Source organism: Parasteatoda tepidariorum, chromosome 5, assembly GCF_982258835.1.
Source record: "Parasteatoda tepidariorum strain Cologne lab strain chromosome 5, Ptep-v5.0, whole genome shotgun sequence".
In the NCBI taxonomy this organism is placed as follows: Eukaryota; Metazoa; Arthropoda; class Arachnida; order Araneae; family Theridiidae; genus Parasteatoda; species Parasteatoda tepidariorum.
Window position 1 is genome coordinate 2,363,067 of NC_141759.1, and position 17,436 is coordinate 2,380,502.

Here is a 17,436-nt window from a genome sequence, read left to right on the forward strand (position 1 = left end):
GGAAATAGTGCTCAATGCGCATTAAATTTATTTTAATCTTAACTATTTTAATTACTTTAATCTCATCAGACGTTAGTGTTGAACATTCTTAAATTTATTAAATATTGAAATGAGTATAATTATATATTGAACTTAATAAATACAGAAAATGATTTCAGTACCGAAATGCGATTCTTAGTAACGTTTGTTATTGTAGCAGGATTGTTCGATTAAGCGCTTCAAGTTAGCATCAGCTTGTTTCTCTGGAAATATTGTTTCAGGTTCATCGAATGTAACTTCTGTCAAAACTTGTTGAATCTCTTCAGGAGTGAGTGATGCATACTCTTCAATGAATGAACATAAAATATTCACGATTCGGCGCCCATCACGACTCGTGATAGCTTTATATAGCTTCGAATGGACATCGAAGAAATCTAAATCTTCCATATTCTTCTCAGAACTTATTGCAGAGAGCACTTTTTCTAACTTTTCAGTAATTTTCAGCGCTTGCACTCTTTCGTCGAAGGGAGAGCTTAAATTTTGCAATTCTGGAGTGAATTTTTCATTTCTGTACTTTCGCATAAACAAATCCAACAGCAGTAGTGCACCATTTACATCTGCATTCTCGAAAACATTATGTTTTTTAATGCCCAAATCTTCATTGGACTTGAAAGAATCACTTGAGATTTTTGCTTTCGGTTGATAATCATTTTCTTTCGAGAAATTCTGAAAATAAAAGTGGTCATTGTTTCCTACATTTTCTCTTATCGAAATAAAAGATCTTTTTTCCCTTTTCGGTAATGGGTAAAGCTTATTATATTTACAGCGACCCAGTTCCACTAAATATTCCCAAAGATCCCACATGAATATTGTTTGAGCTATTCCACAGGCTAGTGGATCTAGATCAGCGATATAGGAGCCATTTTCCATTTGTTGGTTAAGATCACGTTCCCACGTGAGAATTTCTCTAACACTCTCCTCGTGCTTATAAAGAAGTGCGAGGTCGAGAGCCGTATAGCCTTTTGCGGTTTTCTTATAAACTTTCGCCTGACCAGGAGATATTAAATATTTGACAGCTTCCTTCACTCCACCTGCAGCTGCCAAGTGCAACGGCGTTTGCAAGTCTGCATCTGGTAGGTCTGCCTGTATCGTGTCCTTTGTTTCTTTAGAATGCAAAAGCAAGTGAATGACTTCTTCATGTTTGAAGTAAGCAGCGAAATGTAGTGGGGTCCATTCTCTGCTTGTTGCAGCCTCGTTTATACCTTTAGTATCAGTCTGAATGATGCCAGAAAGCGGTCCAGAAAATCCACTCATTGCTGCATAGTGAAGTGCTGTCATGTTATTATTGTCCTTCGCCCACAGGTCGAGGTTCTTTCTCGAAGCCAGGTTGAAAAAGTTCTTTTTAGAATTTAAAAGTACTGCTGAGTGCAAAGGTGTCAGTCCCAACTTATCTTTGGCATTGACGTCAACATTGGGATCTTTGACTAACCTGTCGACGACTTTTGGATTCAGTGAATTATCCGAGACGGCAATGTGCAGCGGAGTTTTTCCTCCGCTATCAGAGTCATTAGGTCTTATATCTTTACTGGACAATAAATATTCGACGCATTTCTCACACTTCCAACGCACTGCTAAGTGTAAGGGTGTCGAATTGAAGTCATCCGTTTTTGCGTTGACATCAGCATTTTGTTCGATCAGCGCTTTCACAAATTCTGCTTTATTGTTCTCTGCTGCTACATGGAGAGGCGTCAAGCCAAATGCATCCTTTTTATTCACAAGAGATTCCTCAGAATAGTCTATAATTTTTGTCAGTAAAACGACTCTACCAGCTTCAGCTGCTGCGTGCATCACGTTTCTTTTGTTCTCAAATTCTGCTTTTAGGTCCGCACCGAACCTAATAAGTTGAAACATGCGGTCAACCATTTCTTCGTCGTTGTAGGATCGTTTGAAAACCAAGTTGTACAAATCTCTGTCGACGTCTCTGAAGCTTAAGCTGTCTCCCGATACGATGCGTATCAATTCGGGAGGGTTGTTGTCGAATTTTCGGAAAACGAGTCGATTCATTTCGTCCGTATTTCTCAACTCAATCTTAGGGTTAGCAATGCTCATCACCTCCTCTGATACCCAATTGCTAACTTTAGAATATTTACCATCCTTTTCGTATTGCAAAGCGTAACTTATTTTGGAACCTTTCTTCCAGTCTAAGAAATCAGTAGTGCTACGTTGAAACACGTCATATGCGTCGAAATTGATATCGATATCATTTACCGGGGGATCTTTAATAACAGGTAAAGACATGGACGTAATGTTCTTTTTAAACTGTTGCAGCGTGTTTATTTGGCTCTGGATGGTATCGTATAATTCTACGCTGATCCACCCCACGTTGTTGATGTCTTTCGCATAACTTAATATTTCAACGACTTTGTCAATTAAACCTTCATTACTTTTATTGATAATAACATCGAAAAATGGGAAGTAAAATAAGAGACGGTCAAGATGCTCGTTAAAATTTTCCAGGTCATTTTTTTGATAACAGTATTCTGCTACATATGTGTACTGATCAATTAGAGACAAGAAAATGGACACATAAGTCAGAGTCCCGAAAGTGAGGGCAGATAAAGCATTATAAGCATTTTGATCGTCAATACTTTCCGGCTTAGCATTATTTCTGTTAATGATAGAAAACAGAGCTTCGTAAAGGGTTCCTTGCGGTTTTATGTAACTGTAGAGAAACCCTTCGGCTATTTCCTGTTTCATTACATTCGTGTATTGCTGTTTGCTAGCCTGCAGTTTATTATTTTCACTAAATGCAATGGATGCACTCACGGTTTTAATGACTGAAATGGGATGACTGGTGTCGAGCTCTTTCATGGTTTTTATCGTGAGCAGAAAACCTTCGCTCATTTCTTTCCTCGTATCTTGTATGTCAGAAAGAGTCTTGCTGACTTTGTCAGAAATATCCTTTAAAATTTCCGTTTGCTGATCTAACTTCCGATTGATGTCATGAATTTTTCTATTCATCCTTAATTCCATTTTTCTCATAGGAAGATCAGAACAATTTTTATCCACCATTGCGTCTCCCATCATACGCTTGCCGATGCCAGCTCCTATCAGAACACCTCCCAAAAGAGCGCCAACACCGGGCAAAGCTGTGGCAAGGGTTAACATCCCCACACCAAAGGCTGCTGAAGTTGCAGCATCTGCAGCATTCGAGCCCTTCTGCAGTTTGTTGCACCAAGCTGATTGTCTTTCAAGTGCTTCCATTTCATCTTCCCTCTTCATACGCATCAGCGCACTCGAGTTTTGAAAATTAATTTTAATTGACATAGTTGTAGCTGTGTAAAAGTCAGTTAATTCAGTCAGTTAAAGGGTATTCACAATGGCAACTGGAAGAGACAAAAAGTTTTTTTAAAAAATACCATTAATCATTAAGGTAAATTTAGAAGAGTATACTTTAATTCGAAAAGCAATAAAAACAAATTAAAACAAATAAAACAGGGGGGATTGCATTCCGGGCGTACACCGGAATTCCCGTTTTTTATGTATCGTTCGTCTGGGCCTAAAAACTAGAAGCAGGGCATATGAATTGTCAGCGAATTCCGGGTATCACGAGATCATTGGTTCGCGAACTTCCGCGATTCAAAATCTTATGATCCATCTCAATCTCTTATGATTCGCGATTCAAAATCTTATGATCCATGTTGAAACTTTTGTTGAATCATGTTAACATGACTTATACATACATGTGATTCATCGGCCAATTTCGATTTTTTTGGGATGGTTTTTATTTTCGTATTTACCTGATTTAGAAGTTATACATTGCGATTCGCATTTACACGATTTAAAAATTCTGCATTACAATTCCTCCTCACGTGATTTAAAAGCCAAGTATCGTGATTCGTATTCACGCCAGTTTAATATCCAATATCGAGATTCGTATTTACGAGCTTGTCATATCAAAAACGATTTTCGTATTTATACGTGATTTAAAAACTACGCATTGCTATTCATGTTCCTATGATCTAAAAATTATGCATCGCAATTCATATTTAAGCTATTTAAAAATTCAATATCGCAATTTATGTTTTCGCGTTTCAAAATCCAATATCGTGATACATATTCACGCGATTTTAAAATCCAAATAGCGATTCTTATTTTAAAAAAAAGCTTTTTTTTAAATTAGTTACTCTAAAGGTGTGGTATTCTGCATAAGTCGCTAATTTAATTACAAATAATAGTTCAAAAAATTATATTAAATATGAAACATGTCAGGTATATAAATTGATATCGAACTGTCGCGCATAAAAGCATTCTGACGATTCATTACGAAAGTGAGAAAATTGTGGTTACAATTTAGCGATCACTGATCAAATGCTTTTTTTTTTCTGGATAGACCTTTATAAACACGGTCACATTTTACGTTGTAAGTTGTAAAAGCACCATCAATTGATTCCCCTTGTCACTGAACGGGCTAAATTGGTTTTCAATTCCTACCAATATACGTTTATTAAAATGTTACAAAACACTTCTCTTACTTCAGTATTTATTTTTATCTTAAAATTTCCACCGAGATAAATAAATATGAATAAATTATTCAAAAAGAACATAACACTTGAAATTCATATTACGTAAGCACATTAAGAATACACACTGGAGAAAACAAAAACAAAAAACTCATTCTAGTAAAGAATCAATTGGGTACTTGAACTTCAAGAAGAAAAAGACCTCCTATACTCACACATGTGACCTATGACGTCAGCGCCAGCTAATCATCCAATACTATCATTAGCAAAATGGCGTATTAAAGTTGAGCTAAGTTTCTCTAAATAATTTAGAATGTTAATGAAATATAAGTTATTTAAATACAGAGCCGTATCGCACATCGAATGAGTTGAAATATATTTCTTTCTCGTCTACTTAACTCAGATTTATTATTTGTTTATGTATTTTATTATAACCGTGATATATTTTTGTTTTGCGTATCTGGCAACTTCAATGCATAATAAATTTGTTTATGTTCCACTTGGCTTCGTGTCTGCCTTTGTGTTAAATATCTGTGTAAATATAGAGTGAAAGAATTGAAATCCTTGAAAAAAAATCTTTACAAAAGAATTTAGAACGTGTTACTTAAAAGAATTGATATTTGATGGGCTTCTCTTATTCGAAATAGAATGGAGAGAAAGGTTGCAAACGTAAACAAATACCACATTTCTACTACCCATGAGGATCGAGGTACCCACACTACGTCACTTGCTGCAGGCACTCCCATTCCAAGAAGTTCCAAAATTATCATCTGCTTTTTTTTAATTGATTTTCTTGTGCTGCTGTTGTATGAATGCTTACGCAAGAAGAATCTTTTCAGTTCTTTATTTGCAATTATGGTGTTCAAAATTGATCTAGACTATGAAGGTAATCTAGTTGAAAAGAGAGCGGACATAAAAAACCTAAAACAACACCTATTTTCCAGTTGATAACCTTGTGAAACTCTTGCTGAAGAAGATTATATATTTAATTGAAAAGAACAAATAAAAGTCGCTACATTTTAGACGGAAGGCAAGAACTCAAACTAAGTTAGAGTGCCAAGTAGGGTATTCTTTGGATTGAGCACTGTACATTCAACTGTATATAAAATTTTCCATTTTTCTATTATTTTTATCTCGATTACTTATTTTTAAAAATTTCATTTTAGCGTCATTTCCTTGTTTTCTGTAAGATTATAAAAAATCACCACTATAAGAGGTGCTCCCGATTTTATATTTTATTTTATAACCGTTACTGAACAGCCGACCCAATTTTTTTGGGTTTATGACTACTAATGTTCAACTCCGTAGCCTTGTCATTTTGAACCCAATGCAGAAGAAGTGGAAACTCTTGGATCAGTACCCCCAGAGGTATGTTTAGTTATTGGAACATGGTGGACTTTGTGATCCGACCGATTTAACGAGCATCAGTGTGAGGATCGAACCCACGACCTCTTTGACACGGGCCCATTTCACTGCCAAGCAGGGTATCCCAATCCTTGAATAAATGTCCCACTTCGTTATTCTCGTTTTTGAGAACCGTGAGAGAAGAATGGGCTCAATATCTCCTAAGTAGCAGAAGCGCAAACTCTCCCATTATGGTACGAGTGACTGAGCAGAATTTTATATTTAAACTTTAATTTCCTTTTCCAGAAAGAAGTGTTGGTGTACAAAAAACACTGTAAGAGTCATAAATAATCAAGCTAACTTAAGCAGTAATTAAATAGTCCGACAAAAAGCAGACAACATTTTTAGTAGAGTTCACAGATTCAAGCCGATATTTTGTGACGAAGTGGAGTGAACAGGAAAATAGATGGCAATGTTATTAAAACAACAACGTGAATAAAGCTCAAATGAAAATACTGGATGGCTCAGGGGATAGAGCCTTCCAATCAGGTGAACCGGGTTTGAATCCCAGCCATGGCTGGTTAATACGAATTACATATCAGGCTTACACTGAACACAGTGCTGACGTAAAAATATCCTCTGTGGTAGACGGGTCATGGGTTAGAGTCCCCTTGGCGTAGGCTAACCGTGGAAGGTTCTCGTGGTCTTCCTCTTCATGTAAGGCGAATGCGGGTTAGAATGCGGGTCTTCATGTAAGGCGAATGCGGGTTAGAATGCGGGTCTTCATGTAAGGCGAATGCGGGTTAGAATGCGGGTCTTCATGTAAGGCGAATGCGCAAAATGCCCTCCACGAAGGCAAATTTCTCTCAATACTCAATCCAGGAGTTCCCTTGTCTTCTGGATTGGATTCAAAGTGACAAGGCTACGCAGTTGAACATTAGTTGATGAAAAAACCTTTCGCATCTCTGATCACGTTTCCGTGTTTAAGGCTGAATTATGGGCCATTCTCCAGTCGATTCGTTGGCTTAAAGAACAAAGAATTACAGACAATATCTCAATTTATACGGATTCCCTGTCTAGCCTGCAAGCTTTGGAAAGCAGCAACTCTAAAGAGTATTTAGTCCACTTAATAAAACAAGAATTCACAAACAATATCGCTTTACATTGGATAAAAGCACATGCAGGCCATAAGGGCAACGAAGAAGCTGATAGGTTAGCCAAATTAGCCTGTGAGAGATCAACGGTCGACCTGTTTGAAGATCCTAGCAGGCGGACTGCAAGAAAAACTTTGGAACGCGAAAAATTGATTGAATGGCAGGAGAGATGGAGTGACAGCTTCACAAAGGGAAGGCACACATTCGAGCTCCTCCCGAAAGTTCAAACGAGGAAAATCATGGGGAATTTCTTTTTAAATCAATTCCTAACTAATCACGGCTGTCATGGACAACATCAAGCCAGGTTTTTTGGGGGAGCTCAGCTGTGCAGTACCTGTCAGCTTGTTGAGGATTGGGAACATATCTTAATCCAGTGTACAAATTTTAAGCACATTAGAGAGAAATTTTTTCATTCAAAAACCACCTACGAGTTTATAAAGCAGCATTGGTCAAACCCTAAAATAAAAAAGGGAATTGAGGAAATAATAAGAAAATTGTTTAGTAACAAGGCACCTCCCTGAATCCTGATGGCCTTTTGCTGCCTCTTGTTAGGAAAAATACACCTAAATCACGGCTTATTAACTTTCCTGTTATGGTTTGATTATTACTTGAATTTTCTCTTAAAATGTTTTTTTTTTTGGAGCTTTAGTCTCATGCTTTGTCAATCTCTGCCCTTATGTGATTCCTCATTTTGAAAATTTTAATCACTTGTGTTCCTAGAGTTTTTATATATGGTATATATATGTTCTTTCTGTTTAAAAAAAAAATAATAATAATAATTACTGGAATTTGATAACTTTAGTACTGTTGTGCCAGCCATAATTATATTCTGAGTTACAAACATCCTTTATTTTCCATGTGAAATTGTTTCCTTTTATTAACTTTGCACCCCTACTGAAGATGCGACATCAATATCTCTTCTGATTGTTACTGTTTATTTTCTTTGTAGTGTTTGTTTCCTTAGTTTATTTCTAAGTAGCACCGTTTTCTGGATTTCATATTTAATATTCCACCTATTTGTTAAAACTCTAATTTGAAAATTTTGAATATGTTTGCTCATGTAATTGAACTGTTACGCTCACTTCGAACTTTCGGAGTGCCCCCGGATGCCCCCTTACGGGGGCGGGACGGGCTTAAGCTTGTTATTAGTTGATGAAAACCCAAAAATTGGGTCGACAGTTCTACGATGGTTATAAAATATAAAAAATTGACATGCAGCAATATACATACTGTACTTCCGGTGCTATAAACAAGATACTTCCTCACTGCTTAAACAGTCAAAACACCAAAAACGATGTTTAGACACTGATAACACTGATAAAGATTCTTGTTTATAGGACCGAAACTATAGCACGTCCTTTTCTGTACTATAGTGCTTTATTCATGTCATTTTTCATTTTTTTTTTTGCTTTAGTCTACTTAGCACAAAGTATACCATGACCTTTTTGGGACAGTAGGTTTTGTTGAGAATTGTGGACTTCCCTCTACGCGATATGATAAAGACACGATTCCCAGTAGAATACGGAAGTCAAGCATCACTATCTGCGGTCAGTAAACTGGTGGGTGAACACTTTCATCAGCCTGCGTAGGGATCAAAATTGCGCGGTATCGGTCCTCGTTAAACTGTTCTACCGTAAATAGCTCGACATCGTGCGCAGGTTATCGGGCTACCAAAGCATTCCCTATGCGTAGGCTCAAAGTTGCGAAGGCATGTTTTCGGATCATAATCAGGGATGTTTCCCAAACCGTCACCAATAGCCCACTTTGCAGCTGTAGTGTGACGTAAATAAAGTACCTACCTACCCTCTATAGGAAAATTATGAAGTTCGAATTATATCATCCATTGAAGAATTTGCTGTCATTTAATTAGGTCTGATGTCCACGGAAAATCAAATGAACTGATGAATTTGTTAGTGCCATGTTTAAGCTTGAAATGATAAAAAGCTTCCTTGATATTTAAACTAACTGTGATGTTGCTACAGCACATGTAAGCCTACAACTCCAAATTCAGCAACTTAAATGAGTTTCTTTTGTTTTCGGTCGCCATTCTAAATTTTCAGCATTTTATTTATTGAGTTTATTTAGTTTTTACATTTTTACTCTTTTAATTTATATTTGTTTTTACGCTATCGATTATCTTTTTCATAACTGTAATCGACTCAAGGCGTGCAATTTGCTGTTCATTTCATGATAAGATTTTTCTCTTCCCGTCTTACGTTTCTTTAGTTTTGTCTTATGTTCTCTCAGCTCTGTCTAAGATTTAAAAGCTTTTAAAGGAATCTACAATGGGATAACTGCAAGTGACGTAGTGTGGGGGTATCTCGATCCTGATGGGCTATTGAAACGGGGCATTTGTTTACGTTAGTAACTGCTCTCTTCATTCTATTTCGAGTAAGCCATGCCCTTCACGTATCATATTTTTTTAGTAGGGGAGAGTGGGGTCAATTGTAACAGGGTACGATTGTAACAGAGCAAAAATTTCGAGTGTCGGTTTCTAGATTTATATCCTAGGCAGCTCACAAGGTGTATTTAATAAATCTACATGTACACCCCTGCTGGCAACCATTTTCATGTATTTTTGAAAGAGTTGCATCACAAAAGATATTTTCACGCTACGTAAGTACTTTTTTTGGTATTAGAATATTATATTGTAACAGAGTAATTTTGCTTAAACAAATAAAAATTATTAACCGAATATGTAAGTGGACACCTTAATTAACATTTCAAAAAAAAAAAGATTAGTTTTGTTAATTAACTAGCATTGTTTTTAACAAATGAAGCTATAATGGCGTCTTGGGGACGATTGTAACAGCTGAAAATAAATAATCATATGTTTACAAACCATTACTTAACTCTTTAAGGACCACCAATAGTTTCCTACATCATTTATATTATGTTGCATGAGCATTATTTTATTTGTCACCTTTCACAGCATAAATTAAAATTTTTAACCCCTTAAAGTTAAAAGTTTAACCCTTTAGGTCTCTGCTCGTTATTATTTTTACTCCTAAAATATCACTACTATTTTGATCAATAAAAAAATATATCACAACTATGATAATATGTATAATTAACTACGTTTTAGTTGAATTTATGAACTGTTACAATTGACCCCGTGAGTGGGGACAATTGTAACAAGTGAACGACTGTCAAACATTGTTAATAACTAATATAATAGCATTTAAAATAAGGTATTTATTTTTTTTCTAGTAGAGGATAGTCTACTTTACTCGTCTGTCAATTAATACTAATAATATATTGGATTTTTTGTTAGTTAAAAATAGTTAAGTAAAAAATGTTACAATTGACCCCACTCTCCCCTACTAAATTCATACTTCATTCGATCACATTCTATCTTATAAATATATTAATATTATGATCTTAATGTCACAATGTGTGATATTGACATACTTAAACGGTATTATTCTTTAATTTCATGAGCATGAATTTTCATTTTAATTAAGTAAAAATTGAATAACTATATGTACGCTTTTGTTTCGTAAAAAAACAAAATAGTACGTTTTTTTCATATAATCCTGCAATTAATGTTTGAAACAAGAAAACATGTCAATTTGATTTGTCAGCATTAATACCCATACATTATAATTTGTTATAACTTCACTAAACGAAGTAAATAACAGTTCTCCATACGGGTTGAACATCTCATTGTTGAACATAGGTGCCATATAAACCATATAGAGATATGGGAGGGGGCACACATATACAACACATAAACACAAACAAACTCTTCATTTTAATTATATAGTAAATGTTATACTTTATATTAACTGGATTATTAATTTAACACTAGGTATAACAACGTTAATCAAGACTGGTAGTATATGAAAGATCATTTATTTTTTATGAAATATTTTATACTTCAGCTGTTTTATAAAATCAGAGGAAGAGTTAAAATAAGTTCATAGTTGAAGCTCCTCATAATCATTCAAAATAGCTGTCGTATTCGGAAGCGAGCGTACTGTGAGCAACTCGACCCTTTCCTAGAGAATACTCTCCTAATTAGGCACTTCAAGAAGAAGATATCCCATACCCATACAAGTGACCTATAGTGTTAGTACCAGCTAATCTTCATCAGCAAAATGGCGTATTAAAGTAAGTTTCTCTAGATAAGTTAGTAATTAAGTACAGAGTCGTGTCGCACATGGAATGTGTTAAAATATAATTCTTTCTCGTCTGCGTCATTTGCTTAACTTAGAGATTTATTATTTGTTTATGTATTTTATTGTAACCGTGATATATTTTTTTGTGTACCTGGCAACTTTGGTGTTTGTTTATGTTCCACATGGCTTCGTCGTCAATCGATTTGGTAAACATTCTAGTCATATTATTTTCAACACTTCTCTGTATGACTTCATTTGTTTCGTAATTAATACACTTTTGGGATTATAAAATTTTGCAACTTTTTTTTTAAATTCCTGCAAAAAGGAAATTTGAGTTATCGAATAACTACTTTCTTAACTGTTCATTATAAGCATATGATATAGCATTACTTAAATAATTGCGTGGTACTAAAAATGTTCACTATAACCGAGTTTTCACTATATACCGGGATCATTGTAGCGGGGTTAGACTGTATATCCGTATATAAGAATATAAATGCACGATACTTACATGTTTTGAGGAAGTGAAAAAAAATCCTTTTTAATGAATCACAATGTTACGTTGTTTTGAACAGAATTGCCAGGAGGGAAAATTGATTCTCGTTTCATCGTTAAGGTTTTTATACTCAACATTTCAATTTAGATTCCGCTTTTGACATCTTGAAAGAAACAATTTTAAGTTCATCTGGTGCGAATAATTAGTTGTCGCAACTTTCAAAGAGTTCCCTTTAACATGTGTTTCATTATTAAAGAAGAGGTATCAGAAATGAGGTATTTCATTATCTATAAGCCCATGTGTTTTCAATGATGAGTTGTTCTGGAATTTAGTTTTTTATTTATTTAAAGGTTAACTGTTTTTAGAAGTTCACTCAGACAATTCTTTGCGATAAAAGAATATGTTACTGTAAATGACAGAAATGGGTAGTTGTTGACTTTCACCGGTGAATGCTGACAATCGCTTTGGTAAATGTCCGAAATGTATACTATGTCTAGTCAAGTGCCACTGCCCTGTATGCATTTAACCGGTACTCCAAACACTGATGTTTCTCTTAATCTATCCTCAGCAGATATTAAAATATCGAATAAATATAATAATATCAATGAATAAATTGATATCAAATCGGATATAACAAATATTTCGGACATTCACCGGGGAAAGTCGACATTCTATTGATATATACATGATCTATATACATATATATGCAAAGTTTTGAAAGTTAACTAACAAATCAAACGAACTTTAATACAAGACTCCCCCAGTTACCCTTTTAGCTCAATTTACGCTTTTGTTTTCATTTTTAGCAATCTGGCAATCATGTTACTAAAATATTTTAAATCATTCTGGAAGAATTTCCCGTTCATGTAAGTTCATTTGAATTCGCTGTTCGCTTTATAGTTTTCATTTCATGTTTTATTCTGCTTTTTCTTTATATTTTATTTTCTGTTTTTACGTGATATTTTTACTTATTGTGTTCTATTTTATTGGTTGTAATTTTGTTGTAAAAATTTTTTTGAGTGCTTCTCACACTATTGTATTGATATATTTTGCTTTGGCTATATTGATGCAATATTAGAAAGTTATAATCGTGTGAGCTGATAAAAAGATTATACCTTTTATTTTCCGGATTTTTTAAAAAATTTTGCTATTTTTTTCCTGTTTTTTGTTATTTCTATTATTATTTTTCCTTTTTTCTCCTTTTTTCATTGTTCTGTAATTTTTCCCATGTTTTCTCAGCATTTCGAACTTATATATATATGTGTGTGTATGTGTATTTTTATTTTATTCATGTTTTTCATATTATTTTGTGTGTGTGTATATATATATATAAATATATATATATATATATATATATATATATATATATATATATATATATATATATATATATATATATATATATACAGTACCGCTCAAAAGTATCAGTACACCTAGAAACTTATTAAAAAAAATGGCAAAATTCAAAGTGTCATAACTTCTTTAAAAATGATCAAAAATGCTTCTGCTTTAGCTCATTTTGAAGCTTAAAATCTCTACTTTTATGTACTCTAATGGTTATTAATTAAAATATTTTGCAACTATGTACAATTACACTCTAAACAATCATAGAAAATTGTATTAATTTCTTGTGAAGTTTGACGCGATGTACGGGCACAAAGGGGTTAGATATTGTTAATATTTATTATACCATTGAAAAATGTGGACTTTTAACTTTCATTTGAAAAAAAAATTCCAAAAAAACATGTTTTTTGACGAAGTTATTGTCAAATAAAAAAAAAGTTTTTTTTTCAGAATTTGATGATTTTTCAGCAATTATAATGAATTTTAGTGTAATTATAATATGATATAAAAATTTTTTAATTAAAATAAATTAAAATTTAATATTTCTCGATAATATTATTTCATAATTTATTATAACAATTTTAACTTTTTTTTCTTTCTTTTTTTTCTTCAATTCTTTCGCCATTACACTTGTGGCTAAGCTATAATTTTAAACTGTTATATGGATGATTCCATAAGTATCATATCCAAGACTGACTTGAGATAAAAAGTTCTTTTTTATACTTTCAAACACAATTTTCTCCTTGCATACTAAAAAGATAACTCATTAACGATTTCCTTAAAAATTTTAAAATTACCTAAAGGTCACTCTCTTGTCTAGTCCAAAACTGTTCGTAAACTTTACACGAATAAAAACTTCATGCCTTTAAAAACATATAAATAGCAAATAACAGCCGACATGCTTCAAGTTCTTCTAAATCATTTTCAAGACTTACCAGACGTGAATTCGAAGAAACAAAAGTAATTTGAAATAAAAACGTCAAGTTGCCAACGAAAAATGGAAAAACAACTTCTCCTAAGTGCTGTAGTTGTAGTTAATTTACGTCGCACTAGAGCTGCACAATGGGCTATTGGCGACGGTCTGGGATATATCCCTGAGGATGATCCGAAGACTTCTCCTAAGTGCGTGGAAATGCATTTTACCACTCTGATTTGCCCCTCTCGGTCACTGCAGTTTTTCCAGTTTCGTTTTTCACCTTTTTTCCAGTCTTCGTTGACAACTTTAAATTTTTATTTCAAATCACTTTTGTTTCTTCGTATTCACGTCTAGCAAGTCTTGAAATTGGGAGCCTATTTTTCAAGCATTTTTATCATGTCGACTGATATTTGTCATTTATTTATGTTTGAACCGAATGGAGTTTTGAATCAAGTAGAATCAAACCGCTTCAGTTTCTTGGGATCATTTATTTAATGTTCTTAAACTGATTTAATTTATTTGGATTGTTTACACTAACATTTCATTAAATAAAGTAGAATTCATAAACCACATATTTGAAGGTATGAAATAGTTTTTGAATCTCGATCTTAAAATTTAATTTATTTCAAATTTTAGCACTAACGTTTCAATAATTAAAATAGTAATTGTGAACTATATATTTAAAGGTATTTAACTATCTATAAAAATCTACTAATGGTAATTCGAATCAATAAGTAAATTCGAATCAGTAAGGGATTCGAGTCAGTGGTGCTTCAAAACAGTGATTCAACTCAACAAGTGTTTCGAATCAGTTCGAATTACTAAAGTTAACTTATTCTATTGATTCGAATCATTTTGGTGATTCGTTTTGCCCAACTCTAAACTGCAGGCAGCAGAAATGCAACTACGTACAGAGTTGAAATTTGACGAGCTAAAAAATCCATTTTTGATTAAGAACTAAACACATTTTTTATGTATATATTCCATATTATTTGTAAGTTTTAAGTACTATTATGTATTTTTTTTAAATCTTGGTAATAGTTTATTTTATTACTATCAACATATTACTACATTGGTGTCATATAAGATTAAAATAATTATACCTTTTATAAAAATAATATTTCTTAAAAAAATGTATAAAATGTAAGTAAAAAAAGAAGAATGAAGGTGAAGGGCTGGTGAACGAGGCCTTCTGATATGAAAATAAAATAAAAATCTTTTGATACTTTTGAGAGGTAATAATATTTGTTATTCATAATATAGAATAATTTATAAAGAAAAATATTCATTTTTAAATCGTTAGTCATAAATAGAAACGTTTTTAATAATTAAAAATGATATGAGAATGAATTCAATTATACATTCCTTAAAATTTATTTTTAGAATCCTTATCAAAAATGAAAACAAGAAATCAACACATGGAAAGGAACAAAATTGTATTAAAGCAATTATTATTCAAAAATATGGCAAATTTCAGTAGAGGAAGGCGAATGTAATAAACATTAAAACAGGTTTCGTTGGAAGTTCAAACTTGATGTTTTTTCAGATCCTCTCTATTTCTTCCGACAATCAAACCAATTTAGCTATTTATTACGCCTGCTTTCCTGTACTGTTATTTGTCAGATTTCTATAGGATTTTTTTTACTGTTATATACTAATTGTGTTTTTTGTCTTCATGAAGGATTCTAAAAATATATATTAAGATCGGTCTGTACGATATACTCATTACATTACGAATTGATACATTTGAATAAGGATACAAATCAAAAAAATATGCCTTATTCTGTAAAAAAAGAGACACATGAAGATTTTTATAGATATATTTTATAATTATTGTTTTATTATAAGTTTTGATGAATTTTTTTTCGAACCGTATGATAAACAGAGTAAAATCTCAACTGGAATTCATATGAATGCAATTAATAATAATTGATTCAATTATTTTAAGGCAATTATTTTTACTCTCAAAAAAACTTTACAATGTTATTGCATTAAAAAGCAAATTTAACCTTTTTAATATGAATTTTAACACTCCTATGGAATCTTGATTCTGCAGATAACCTCCTTTCATCTATCTTGAAAAGAACAGTGGGAAAAAAATGTAATAAATATGCAAATCAAATTGGTCTACAAATTAATAAGAATAAAAACAAAAACCATTTTGAATAAATGCAAAACCTAATAATAAAATGAAAATAAATTCCGAAGAAGTTTCTTTCCCATACCTGGGAGCAATAGTAATTAAAGAAGATGGTAGCAACGATGATATAAATTAAAAAATCATAAAATCTAGGATCTGTTTCAGAAGCTGACCAAAAATTTTGGAGAGCTTCAAATATAACCACGAAATAAATGTTTTTAAAGCTGCTGTCCACTTCTAAAAGGTGCTGAATGTTGTAACCTCTCCAAAAGTGAAATAGAAAACTAGAAAAATTCTAGAACAAATGTTTCAAAATTATTTTAAAAATTTTCTGGTCTAATATTATTTCAAATAACGCTCTACAAATAAAGGCGAAATTATCACCCATTTATGAGAAGAAAGAGATGAACATGCGCTTAAAACGAGTTAGTCTTGCTGTAACATCGCTCAAAAACGAAAGTGGGAAAAGCCGACACTTGATTAGTAAAAGGCTCCAATCACGTTTGTGAGAACGGGAGTTCGAATAAAGCCGACCGAAGACTCCCCATGTAGTAAATGGTGACTGGTGCACGTTAAATTTGCCGAGTAACAAAGTCCTCCATGTTCCCAAAACAATTCAATACCTCTGAATGGGTACTGAATTGAAGATGGATCGTTCTCTGGTTCTGGTCAAAAATACGATCTTTGTTCAAATGAATGGATGTATGAATGGTTCCACTCTATAAACGGGTATGAAGTATGGGTGCGATAGAAGTCGAATTCTTGGCCCTAGATGGCGCCACTGAAAAAAAAGGAACAATCACACCCCCTCTGCCTTAATGACCGACAACAACAACAACAACCAAGGCTCTAGGTGCCTAGATCTGTGCAAAGCGAAACTAAGTGTATAACAGTGGCCCACGACGGACAGGGAAAAAAGACTTGCTTGTTAACTAGCGTAAAGAGAAAAAGTAGTTTTTCTATATTATTAAAAGAAAAGAAAATATTTTCAATGAATCCATTCACAAATATATTTAATTTTATACTCACAAATCACACATTTTTGTACCAGTTGTTAATTTTTCCATAATAAAGTGTTAAACGCAACTTTTATGCCACCTATTTGATTTCTAAAATACAGGATGGCGAAAGGATAAAAAGTGGGAAAAGTTTAAGGAAACAGATTAATTTTTATCAAGTTTTTTGACTATTACTAAATTTTTTTTTACTATTACTAAATAAAAAATAATAAATATTTACTAAAATTTTATTTTTCGCATTGATTTACTTTTGGATGCACAAATTTTATAATTGTGTGCAAAGATTTTTCAATTCGCCTAAAAAGTTCTCGAGATATGGCGAAATACACAAAAAATAAAATTAACATTAGGGGGTCTGAAGTTCGAATCGCTCTCCTGACCAAACTATGGGGACCCTATT

At 33.0% G+C, this 17,436-nt stretch overlaps 1 protein-coding gene across 1 annotated transcript in view; it reads right to left on the minus strand.

Moving 5' to 3' along the window:
* The window catches only part of LOC107437800 (uncharacterized), a 36,072-nt gene continuing 18,636 nt past the window's right edge, over positions 1–17,436 (minus strand). The window contains exon 3 of the mRNA XM_087165069.1: positions 1–3,342. Coding sequence (XP_087021195.1) covers positions 175–3,342 — 3,168 coding nt within the window. The 3' untranslated portion in view covers positions 1–174. The remainder of the gene's footprint in view (positions 3,343–17,436) is intronic.